The 13,314-nt window shown below is 37.2% G+C and overlaps 1 protein-coding gene and 1 pseudogene across 2 annotated transcripts in view; one reads left to right on the forward strand and one right to left on the reverse strand.

Annotated features, from left to right (window-relative positions):
* The window catches only part of LOC103218871 (ovostatin), an 82,395-nt gene that overhangs the window by 39,262 nt on the left and 29,819 nt on the right, over positions 1–13,314 (forward strand). For both annotated transcript variants that reach the window (XM_007968150.3, XM_037995161.2), the window contains exons 10-11: positions 8,164–8,322; positions 9,542–9,772. In XM_007968150.3, the coding sequence (XP_007966341.3) occupies positions 8,164–8,322; positions 9,542–9,772 (390 nt within the window). The remainder of the gene's footprint in view (positions 1–8,163; positions 8,323–9,541; positions 9,773–13,314) is intronic.
* On the reverse strand, positions 2,808–5,251 carry LOC103218550 (ran-binding protein 6-like; annotated as a pseudogene).

Consider the following 13,314-nt stretch of genomic DNA (forward strand, 5'->3'; position numbering starts at 1 on the left):
GCTTTTATGGAGTTGATAGTGTAACAGAGATAATAAACATTAAACAGATACTTTTATAAATAATTCTTTATTGTAGTTGTGATAGGTGCTATGTCAGTGAAATACTGACCATTTAACTACCCCGCATCAGGAATTGGCAAACCACAGCCTGTAGGCAAATCCAACAGAGGCCTGCCCTGTACAGCCAGTGAACAATCAGTGGTTTTAACATTTTTTAAAGATTATTTTAAAAAATTAAAAAAAATAAGAGACTGAGACCATGGTGCTTTACGAAAGAAGTTTGCTAAAATCTGGACTAAATGATCATGGAAAGTTTCCCTGAGGAAGTAATATTTAGGTTGACACAAGAACACTAAAAGAGAAATACAAAAGTGGGTAGCCTGGCTTATATCTTACAGAGCAGTGGTTCTCAAACCCGCATCAGCATCACCTAAAGGACTTGTTGAAACAAATTTCAGTAAAAGTCATTTTATGAACAAATTTAGATTGAAATACAGCTTTGGCAAATAGATACATTTGATACGTGTTCACTTACTGAATAGTGGTGGCTAATGTTACCATAATTTTTTCTAACCTTTCTCTTTGCTTTGTAATTTTTGCTTTATATATTTCCATGTTCTATTACTAAATATATAAAACTGAGAAATATTATACCTTCAAAGAATATAAAATTTTTTCTGAATATAAAATAATTTTATCTAGACTTGAGAATTCTACATTTCCTCCCTCTTATGTTGTTGTTACCCAAGATGATTTCCTGGGTTCCCATTTGTCTCCTGTATCTTTTCTGTGCTATTTAAAAGTATTTTCTGTGTAAAGAGCATTTTGTGTGAAAGTGTTATATTTTAGCTTCCTTTCTGAACTTAATCTTCTGAGGTGTTTGTTATTAGTTAGTTTGTTTTATTCGACTAGCAAAGATCTCCAAATTGAATATTAGAGACGATAGTAGACTTCCTGGTTGTATTTTGCATATTTTGGGGAATGCTTTTTAAAATTTAATCCATAAACCTACTAAGTAACTGTAGAATTTTGTAAGATATACTTTATCAAGTCAAAAAATTTTCCTTTTTTAGTTTACTAAGAATTTTCTATAACGTGTTAGTTTCTATAGCTAGCTATTTCTTATTAAATTTAGGTTTTAAAATAGAGGGCATAAAAATATGTTCACTTATTATTTGAAAAAATAAATCTATCATAATTTATTTCCCCTTTTTTAATACTAGTTGTGCTTGTGTTTTTTTCCCATTAGATTTTGGATTTGTTAGTTATCTTTATTTTTAATGTTGTTTTAATTGATTTTCATTTCATTATTTATTTTTATTATATTTTTTCTTCTACCTCTTTTGGTTTTTTTTTCCCTAGCATCTTGTTATAAATACTTATGTGAAACTTCCATTTTCAAATTTATACAATTTTTCCTAAATACTACTTTCCCCCTCACGGGTGTTGTTCTATGCTATTTTTATTTTTTAAATTATGAAAAAATGCACATATCAAACTTACCATGTTAACAATTTTCAAGTTCAATTAAAATCATTTTTGATGATTTCATTATTTTTATTTTTATTTTTACCTAAGAATTACTTGAGTTTTAAGTTTTCTTCTCTACTATGTGTGATTATGGTGGAATTTTTTTTTTTAAAGTAATTTTTTCTTTTGCAGTAACAGCTACAATTTATTGAGCACTTACTAGGTCTTAAACATTTGCTAAATACATATACAGTACTCACAATAGCCCCAGGAAATGATAGATGTATTTAAGTTTTGGATCAATGATTAATGATTAGTTGAGTAGAAAGCTCTTTCCTACCCTACAATAAGCTAGACATTAAAGACCGACATTCCAATTAATATAATTAACCCTGAATGTATGGAACTGTTTTCTCATAATAATGCACATCTACTGCTAAATGACCACTCTCAAAGTTGCTTTCTTTTTCATGTTCAAAGAAAATTACATTTGCTTTCCTCTGACTTTTACAATAGAATGCTCTTCAGTGCTACTGTAGAATCTACTAGGCAATTCTTCAAAATATAAATCAATTTAAGCCCTATAATCAGAGCTTCTCTTTTTGTTGAACTGCTTTGCAGGGGGGAAATGGCATACATATACAAAATCATACTCCGCTGAAACATACAACACTGACTCCCAAGAATATTGATTACTTTACTATTTGTCAAACACTGTTACATGCTACTAATGTTAGATGAATCAGGACTCCGTTTTCAGTAACTATGGTTCTTGGAGTCCTAGATAACTTAAAAAAATAGAGACCAGTCTGGCTAAGGAAATTTAAAAGTTCTGTAACTCTCAGTCGGACACCTTGGGAACTAGAATATGGATATGTCCCACTCAGTTCCCAGGAGTACATTATGAAAAAGTTTATATACATTCCACATCCTCTGCAATCTCTCAAAACTCTCTTCTAGTTCCAGCATCCTCCCATCACCACAAATATCAAGAGTATTGATCAAGGAGGGACAAGCCTGCCACTATATCCTTCACTCACAATTCCAAAGATGTTTGTCCTGGAAATTCTGTCTTATTTTCATGAGCTCTTAGCATATCGTGATAGCAAGACATTTTCCCATCAAGTATACTGCTTGGCTAGCATCAATAATAGTTCAAACAAATAGCAACAATTTATATACTTCACATCAACTAGGGGAAGGGTGACAAACGTTGTAAGATAGCCTAAAGCAAAGGTTATCACCAAGGTCTGTGTTTAGGAGATAAAACATGCAAGATAAACAGAGGAGGAACATTGACTAATTCTGGGACACATGGGGAAGAACTATAAACAGCTTAGCAGGGAGAAAACAGTTCACTGATTTATAATAAAATCCATTCCCAACACTTAATTGTAGTTACTTTTATGGTAGATAATATTCAAGTCATATTAAAGTGCTTCAAGCAAAATTTAGCAACTCCTGTCAGGCTTCCTGCTGTTCATCATCAAGTTGTGATACACATTCCAACCATAAATCTTCAGGAGTCTGTACCTGACGCACGACATCAGCTAGGCGTTTGGCACAGGGATCTTCATAGTTAATAGTCCCATTAATTTTTTTCTTCTGCAACGACTCTGATTATTTTGGGAAGATTGGAATTACTTGGACCAATTGCAACTGGGTGGTTACTTTCAATTAGGTCACAGAGAAAACTCAAAGTCTGAATAGCTTCCTCTTTACCTTCATGCAGTGGAAGCCATGATAACCAGTGTGGAAGACCTTCATCTACATTTACACAGTTAGGCTTAAACATCAAAATCTTCCCTATTGCGAAGATACAGTTCTCTGTAACAATGACATATCTTTTGGTTTTGGAATTTGCACACTTAATAACTTTTACCAGCAGTGGAACAGCTTGTGAACATAAAGAACAATAATCATCTCCACCAAATTGTGCCATGACACTCAGGCCATAAGCAGCAGCTTGCCTGACTTCGGAGTTGTTATCTCGCATATTTAGTAGCATTGGTCACTGAAAATATTCTATGTTTTTAAATGAAGTTGGACTGCAGTGCTCTATGATGTCATCAGATATGCACAATCCACACTATCTGTCTAGCCATGGCCTACTTGAACACATTAGATTTACAATTCATGGAAGTAGTTGTTCAAATCATGGTAAAATCTTTTCCTTATAAGTACTAAATAATGTGTGCAAGATATCTGATACTGTGGTCAGAATATAAACATTAGATTCATCCTCATCTTACAGAGACATCTCAGCCTTTTGATCATAGTTTTCTTCCTGTCTTTTCACCTGTCGCAATTCTTGGTTTTTAAAGTGCCCTTTAAATTTTGCTCTCAGTATTCCTCCCAGTTCTTCCAAGTATTCATCATTAAAGCAACCATCTCCCATAACTTCAATGAACTTTGCAAAAGGATTCATTATTTCTGAGAGCACATATGTATCTGTTTCAGTACCAATAGCCTTGATTAAGGGGTTACATATGAATTGCCACATCTGTGCAAGATACTGTAGCCACAAATTCTTGCACCATTCCAGGAGAAAAGGCATGGACTCTGCTGCTGTCACTCGAACATTGTCGTGGAAATACATTTCAGTAAAGGAAGCATCAGCTTCACAACTTGTTCTGTATAGTCCACAAACCCTTCCCTTAACTCCTTAGCAGAGTAAACCAACATCTGGCTAGCAGTTGCTTTTGCTTCAAGTCCTGAAGTTTTAATTCCAAAACCCTGTTGGTCTCCAAGATTTACATATTGCCAGCCATCATCATCACTCATATTCTCCACATCCTGCGTGTCTAAGAGAGCAATACCAGGTTTAGCTGAAGCAGTCTTAATAAGAGGCTCGATAACCAGTGGAAGGAACTGTTGAAAATCTTTTCCAAGAATCTGACACATTTATCCCATACTGAAACCATGTAAGAGGTCTGAGAGCCATTATCTTCCATATTATTTAAGTCTGATGGTGTCTTCAACAACAGCTGCATCACATTTGATGCATCTTGCATAAATTTTTTCTTCCCAACAGCAAGACCAATATGGCTAATGCACTCAATAGTTTTTCCTCTCAGAAGCTTGAGTTCCTTCTGAACAGCAAGCTCAACGATGTGCTTTAGTGAGGACATGAATATATCATAACATGGGAAAAAATTTTCTTCGATTGTATCTGCAACCGATGCAATGGTTGCCCCAAGTTATTCCAGGGCCAACTTAGTTCCATTCTGAATCAACTCTTGAAGTTTAATCACCAAGATAGAATGTAGATTTTTCACCATACTGTCCAAATACAGAACTGGGAATGATTTGGGGCATCTTCAATAAAAATACTAAGAGCAGAAGCTGCATGTGATTACACACGCTGATTACCTTGATTTTCCATGGTACCTAACAGAGCTGCAACACCATTTCATGAAATTTCTTTCGGAAATAAGGTGCAAAATCTGTAGCCATCTGTCCAAGTGTAGTACAGGTTGCAGCCCTCACCCTTGGATGAGGATCCTGGGATATTTTCATAGATTTCCTCTTCTTGCCTCCCCACCATACAGCTTGGATTGATGAGGTTCTTCAGAAGCTGATAAAACTCTTGCTTTTCGGACAAGGTCGCCGGCACCCCTGCAGACGTGGTTGCCGCCATTATGCGCTGTCAAAGCTACCACGACCGGGAAAGAACATAAGTAATTTTTAAATTGTAGACAACACATATATTAGCAAGAAAAATAACACTATAAATTAAAATAGGAAGAACAATGAGCACCTCTCCCCTCTAATCCCTTCATTTCGTAAATACTTCCCCAGAAGCAACTACTTTCAGTCCTCTGTGTTTCCTATAAACCAGTAGAGAGGTTCAGAAGCTTGATCAGATTCAAGTTCATTTTTGGTGGGTACAGTAGGCAAGAATATAATATAGGTAGTGTCATGTATTTTTCACAGAAAGCACTCTTCCTCTCTTACTGAGATGTTAGCAGACATTGACAATAATTATTTAGATGCATTGTTTGTCTGAACCATTCTTTCTTAGCCTTGGCACAACTGAAATTTTGGGCCAGATAATACTTTGCTGTGCGGGCTACCCTGTGCATGGTTAGAGTTTAGCAACATCCCAGGTCTCTACCTACTAAACGCTAGTAGCACCATCCCCTTCCTATTTGTGATAGCACAAAGTGTTTGCAGACATTGCCAAATGGTAAAATGTATTGGCTAATAAGTTAAAAAGTGATAAATTAGAATTTTGCCACTCTTAGAATAGTGATTCTCAATGAAGGGTTATTTGAGATGTTTTTAAAAAGATTACCTAAATCCTATTATCCCATCCAAAAAATTAGCAATAATCCCCTAAAATCTGCCAGTCAATCATGCTCCAGATTAACTCAGGGGTTTTATTTCTGTCTTCTCTAGCATAAGACATGGTTGAGAGGTGTGTGTCTGTGTGTCTGTGTGTCTGTGTGTGTGTGTGTGAACTTAAGCCCTATCCTAGTCATTAAGGCCCAGCTCCTTCCCATTCCCTCTCAAAGCTTTTTGACACTTCAAGGCATAGTATTATCTTATCCTATAATCAAGAACTCCAAGACATCTTTTCCTATAGAGGAGAGCTGGGAAAGCCAGCTGAGGTTTGTATAATTTATCAGGGTGGTAGGGGATAGGTGGTACCTACATGAATCAGGCATCCCCGTGGACAAATTAGTCTGTTATTAATATATTGTCATGCAGGTACAGTGTCCTGCCTGGACACACCCTCTTCATTCGCATTTGAAGGAATCAGTTCTTGAAAACTCATATATAAGAGCTCTTATTTCCTTGATCGTTTTAGGGAGACTAATGGCAGCTATAAACAGATGTAAGTCTCAAAGAATAAAATGTTTTAGTTCAAAACCATGGTTGTATAAAGTGGTATCTTTTGGATTTTTGGCCATTTCACAGTGGTGAATGTTCTGATCACTTCCAGGAGATGTGCCAGGAGAAACAAGTCATTCCTGTTCTACTTTTGGAAAAGGGGCTGGTTTCCCTGTGATAGAGTGAGTCACTATAGTAGCTGCATTAGTGGAAATTAAAAATGGTTTATCTGGCCATGTGTTGTGTCATAAGGGTCATCAAACACGTGGCTCAGTATTACTAGGGAGCACTTTCGAAGGGTAAGCTTTATTGCCAGAATAGAGGTACTATCTGCTTTTTAAATATCCCCTACAAAGTTCAAGACTTCAGAGGTATGACTCCAAGAGTAACAAATTTGAACATAGGAAGCTGGGCAAGGCAGAGAGCTAACAAGGGAATTCCTTCACAAGAGACAGTAGCAGCATCCATGGATGGCTGAAATGATACTGTTTAAAACTGTAGGACATATGACAAATACCTCTGCCACAAGAAACATCTGCTAATGAAGTGCTGCATGCCTGGCCCCAGCAGTTGATAACAGGCCTGGTGTCATCACTTGGGCACTATTTGGGTTTGGGGACAAAGAAAGAAAGGAAAGTGCCCAGAAATCATATGGCTTGTTCATCTTCCTGTGACGAGAAGGGACTCAAAGGATCTTTCTAGTCTAGGTGTACTAAAATTAGAGCGAAACTCTGTGTGATCCTAAAGGCATGGTGTCATGTGTCTGTGGCCTATGGATTGCTGAGACAAGTTGAATTTTTCTTACAAGATCAAGCTATGAGATGAAACTACATTCAAAATCTGTGTAGATGGTGCAAATGAGGCATCGGTCTACAGATGCTGAGCAAGAAAAAAGGATTGTGTTTGCTTGGACCAGCAGGAAAATGATAAGTGGCAGAAATAAGATGAAAGGCTCAAAGCAGAAGTGGTTTTGCAGAAACTGACTGAGCTAAAAAAAGGATGTCTCAGACAGTTTTTGTCTGGTTATTGTGGCCTTAGATGTTGCTAAGAAGGTTGCCTTTAAAGGCTTCAAACTGGCATAGATACTGATGCAGGCATTGTATCTACTATATATAATACAATTTCAGAAGGGACTTTTTAAAGCAATCATTGCCTGTACTAGTAAGAGAATTAAAAAGAGATTTCTAGTGAATAACCATGGCCTATCAGAGCAGTCACTACAATATTTTAGGGCGGATGATGCTAAATTTTGCATTTTAGAAAATTTGGTTTGATGCCAGTATAGAGAAAGAACAAGCAAAAGCAATACAGGAGAGAGAGACTAGATGGAAAAAATAGAAGATGTATGAGGGATAAAAGATAAGAAATTGATACAAGGAATAGCAACAGGAATGAATGTGATCAGTTGGAAACAGAAAATGTTAAAAAGATACAATTGAAAATATTTTATCAACAATTGAAAATTATAGGAAAGAGAAAGTAAGTCCCAAGTGAATGGTTGAGGTATTCACTGAGATAAATAAGAGAAAGAGAAAAAAGGGAAGTGTGGGCACAGTAATAAATCATTCCAATTTGAGGGTTTCTGTAGCATTTTTATTATAAAAAATATTCAGGGTAGTTAATGATATGGGCCTGAGTTTTCAGAGATCTTTGTGGGCAGGAGAAACAGAGTTTAGGCTCTTTAGTGTATTAATGGTGCATGTCATACACTCAACAGGAGTAGATGAAGCCTCCCAGGAAGTGCATACGCACCAAGGAGAGCGGAGGTCCCCATGATAGAACCTTGGCAAATGCCGTCAACATGGATTCCCAAATTTACTACATACTTCAGAAATGTATTTTCTTCCTCCTGCACAGATTAAATTGCTTAATCCAGACAACTCTCCAATCCCAAATGAAGTTGTCCAGTTGCATCTGAAGGACAAAGTTGTGGGCAACTACACCACAGATGTAAATGGCATCGCTCAGTTTTTCTTGGACACATCTACGTTTACATACCCAAACATCACTTTGAAAGTAAGTTAAACCAAAGGCAAGTAAAACAAAAACAAACAAGCAAACCAAAAAACTGCACTGGCTTGCTAAGGTTTAGGTCTATGCGAGATTATATTTATGGAACAGAAATGAAAAGATACATCTCGGTATGAATCTACAGTACCGAAAAATGGTTAAATATTAAGAATATAGACCCTATGAAAAGCAGATTAAAAATTATTTTAAGAGTCCTGGGAAAAGGACGGATAGCATACATATTAAATTGTATAAAGGAGAATTATCTGAAAATAAGCAACACTTCACTTTTATTACGGAAATAGAAAGAGGATTGTGTTTTTATAGAAGGAAACACTTGAGAAGTCCTGTAATGTATTACTTTGGAATAATGTAGAGAATTTCTCTGGATATATTCAAGAGAGAAGTAAACTACTATCTGTAATAATTATATATCAATCTTTCTTAGATATTTTTAAAGGGCTCCTCAGACTTTTTGTGTTGAGAATGGTAAATTACTATGGTCAGAGTAAACTCCTTGCTGTATTTCATAAAAACTTTCCCGTCCGGGCGCGGTGGCTCACGCCTGTAACCCCAGCACTTTTGGAGGCCGAGGCGGGCGGATCACGGGGTCAGGAGATAGAGACCATCCTGGCTAACACAGTGAAACCCCGTCTCTACTAAAGATACAAAAAACTAGCCGGGCGAGGTGGCAGACGCCTGTAGTCCCAGCTACTCGGGAGGCTGAGGCAGGAGAATGGCGTAAACCCGGGAGGCGGAGCTTGCAGTGAGCTGAGATCCGGCCACTGCACTCTAGCCTGGGCGACAAAGCAAGACTCCGTCCCCCTCCCCCCCCAAAAAAAAAAACTTTCCCATCTTTCAGCAAAACTTCATATTATGTTATCAGTAGCAAGGTAAACTTTTGCACTCACAGGTTCTTCATATTCTAGTGAGGGAGATATAGCAATCTACATTCTAGCAAAAGTTAATTATAGTAAAGAATACAGTAAAATATTTAATGTAATATTATTTAATTAGGACTTGAATAGACTAAGCTGTAGAAACCATAGTGGTCGCTCTAGAGTATAACCAGAAAATGGGGAATTGGCTTAGACTTAATGTAGAATGGCTATAAGATGTTCTTGTAGAGATAAAGCAGCATGACGATAAACTATATTATCAAATATTCTTTCACTCATCCTTTCTCTTTATCCTAAAATACCCATAAATTTGATTTTTTGTCTAGGCAGCCTATAAAGCCAATGAAAATTGTGAGGCTCATGGCTGGGTGTTGCCTCAATACCCTCAGCCCGAGTACTTTGCATACCGATTTTACTCCAAGACTAACAGCTTCCTAAAGATTGTCCAAGAGATGGAAGAACTGAGATGCAACCAGCAGAAGAGGGTGCTAGTGCACTACATTCTCAATATGGAAGACTTTGGAGACAAAACCTACACAGCAAACTTCAATTATTTGGTATGAACTGAAAATATTCTTCCACAACCAAATTTGTTTCTTTTCTTTAAAACTTCTTTGAACCTAATGAAATCCCTGTACCTATATGCCATGAGGAAGCTCAAAGTAAACATAAATGATAAAACTTATGTAACTGGTATCTCTTTTTAAGAAAGGAGGGAAAAGGCCATGCCACCACAACCCGTATGCACTCTGTCATTCTCAGGCCCTTTCTTCAGAGTTACCCATTTCTATTTGGACGTAGCTGGGATCAAATCTTAGTTCTGATACGTACTAGCTTTGTGTTACTTTTTGAAAGTCACTTAAACCTCTAGTGAATGTTAATTTTTTGTAATAGAATGTCTAATTTTGTAATATATTGTCTAATCATCAAGATAATTATTTAATAATACATATAAACCCTTTGCCCAACTTCTGGCACACAAAAGATATTAAATATTAGTTTGATTTTAATATATTGCTGTTATGGAATATTTTACACTGTCTAAATGGATGCATGATACTTCACTGAGATTTATGAAGATGATATAAAATTAATGAAACATGAATTAACTCAATCGGCCAGCACTTACTGAATCTTTTTCATATTCCAGGTACTGTATTAACAATTGTAACAATAGAAAAAATAGAAAAAGTATAACTGGGGACAAAACATAAATTAGAATTACATAAGTGTAACAAATGAAACATGTATGGCCACTAAGATGTTACAGAAAAATGAATGATTAACTCTAGCTAGAGTTTAGAACAGTGATTACCAGAGTATATTTCCTAGAGTAGCAGTATCAGCACCACCTGGGAATAAGTTAGAAATTCTGGGAATTCAAGTGGCTGGGCACGGTGGCTCACGCCTGTAATCCCAACACTTTGGGAGGCCCAGGCGGATGGATCCCGAGGTCAGGAAATCGAGACCACCTTGGCTAACACGGTGAAACCCCGTCTCTACTAAAAATACAAAAAGAAATAGCCGGGCGTGGTGGCGGGCACCTGTAGTCCCGGCTACTCCGGAGGCTGAGGCAGGAGAATGGCGTGAACCCAGGAGGCGGAGCTTGCAGTGAGCCAAGATCGTGCCACTGCACTCCAGCCTGGGTGACAGAGCAAGACTCCATCTCCAAAAAAAAAAAGAAAAGAAAAAAAAATTCTGGGAATAAGTTAGAAATCTTGTTCTCCAGGTGATTCTGAAGCACATTAAAATTTGACAACCACTAATTTAGGAAAAATATATATACCTATATGTTTACATTTATATGTATATACATATTTTTAAGGAAAAATACATAAAGAGAATATGCCTAAGTAGGGTTTTGTAGGATGAATAGGAGTTTTCTGGATGATTAGAGGATATGAGAAACACATTTAAGCTTATTTTAGGAAATAATATAAGAGGTCAAAGATGTCTGAAGTGTATTATTCTGAGAACTAAAGGTGTTTGAGGCTATCTACATGAAGAGTGAAAGTAGTACCACATGATTTCTCACATTTTTCAAACTTAGAATTCTGGAATAATCTTTCGATACTTCTTTTTTTCATGCTATTTACTGCATCACTGATTTCTATCACTTTTTCATTATATTATCTCTTGCATTTTTCTTTCCTTCATCATTTCCACAAACATTAAAATATTTCAAGCCAGCAAGGTACGGACACCAAACCATCAGAAAAGGTATGAGTCCAAATTCCACTGAAGCCCTTGGCTAAGCCAAGCATGGCTCATTTAGACTGGGGGCAAAGTGGTGGGAGTGGGAGGAGCTGGTTGTGGAGGAGAGGTTCTAGGGAAGCAAGGAGGGGACTCTGGGGAGCTCAAGGAAGTGGCTCTTTATCAACCGGTACAGAAATTCTTCAACATGTCAACGATAATATTGCCATACTGGGGTGTGGGAAATACCAAGCATCCTTGGAGTGAGAAGCTAAACCTCTTAACTAGTTTTTATAAAGACACGCCCACATGCCGCTGACTTTTGCCTTCTTCTTTTCTGGCCACACCTCTGCTCGTCTTAATGTCCAATACTTCCCAATGCAGAGCTGAGCCATTTTGTAGATCAGTCTAGAGCTGAGCCATTTTGCAGGTCTGTGGTGTGAATTGCTTTACTTGTCATCAGCTTCCCTCTTGAAATAGCTTAGGTTTGCCCCTCTCTGATCTGATAAGGCCTTTACAATTACTTGACTTCATTTCCATTTTAAATGAGTCTCCTAATAGCCTTTTTCCTCCTCCGTCCCTTGTACCTTCCTCTCTCCTCTTCTTCTGGAAATCTAGAGTGGTTTTTTTTCAAAAGCAATTAGGATTATTTCACTCTCCTAATCGAAGTACAGTTAATGACTGCCTCTTTCTATTAAAACAAATGCCAGACTCCTTTCTTTTGCCTGCAAGACTGTATCTGGTCTGCACCTGTGAAGCTCACCAGCTTCATTTTGCATCATTCTACACTTCGGCCTTCTTCATTGCAGACACAGAGAGCTTTCATTTTCTTGGACAAGCCATGTGCTTTTCTGGCTCAGAAGCCTCCCACAGGTTTTTCCTTCTGCCCGTAACAATCTTTGTTCGCATTTGCTACCACAGCTCCCAACCTGCCTGCACCTCATTTTCCGAGCTGATTCCTCCTCAGCATGCATCTCCTGGCTTAAATGAAACTGTCTAATCTCCTAGACAATTCAAGTCTTCTCCTACATATTCTTTCATAATAGGCTGGGTGGACTTTAATTCTGCCTAGCAGGGTGTACATCACAGAGAAAACCCCCAATATAATATTTTAGAATGAATGGATAGAGGCTGAATTAATTTGATTCTCAGGCTTTCAATAATTAATTTGATACTCAGGCTTTTAAGCTTTTTTCTTAATTGTGTGGCCTGACAAATATCAGTGCTTCTATGTACCTCTTCATTTTACTCATCTGTTACAACAGCTGTCTTTCTGTTTTGAGAAGTCAATGAGTTAACATAGCCAACAGTGCTAAGACCTCCCAGGCTCATTAAACTTTCAGCTTTATGCCTTTTTGCAAATGTTCTAGTTCCCAAAACAATATCTTCCAGCTAGTTGAGGCTCAGTTCTTTTTTTATGAACTAATAACCCAAACTTGGCACTTCAGAGATTTAAAGCAATTTTAATATTCAGTGAAATAGTCAACGGACTAGGAGTACCAACTCCAGCAATTTCAAGCTGCAAGATTTATGGAAGCTTTAAATTATCTGCAAGTCTCAGCCTCTTTTAAAATAATATTCTAAAATTGTAATTTAAAAATTCAAGGAGTTTGTACTAGATTTCAAGTCTCCAGCCTTTGTTTGCACTTTAGAGGTCATGATAAAAGTCTGCTGATGCAAATTTGCACACAGTTGCTGATAAAGGTGAAGTGAGAGAAGCGTTTTTCTGGAGCACCCCCAGCTTGCTACTTTATTTTCATTTCTTTAAATTTTGGATGGAGATGGATGAACAGGCCTTGCTTATACCTTGCATGTCAAACACACCTTTCAGAAAACCAAACAAGCACTGGGAGACTCTTAATGCTTTTTGTAACTTTGTTTCACTAAAGTAAATAAATTTAGATGT

Source organism: Chlorocebus sabaeus, chromosome 11, assembly GCF_047675955.1.
Source record: "Chlorocebus sabaeus isolate Y175 chromosome 11, mChlSab1.0.hap1, whole genome shotgun sequence".
NCBI lineage: Eukaryota > Metazoa > Chordata > Mammalia > Primates > Cercopithecidae > Chlorocebus > Chlorocebus sabaeus.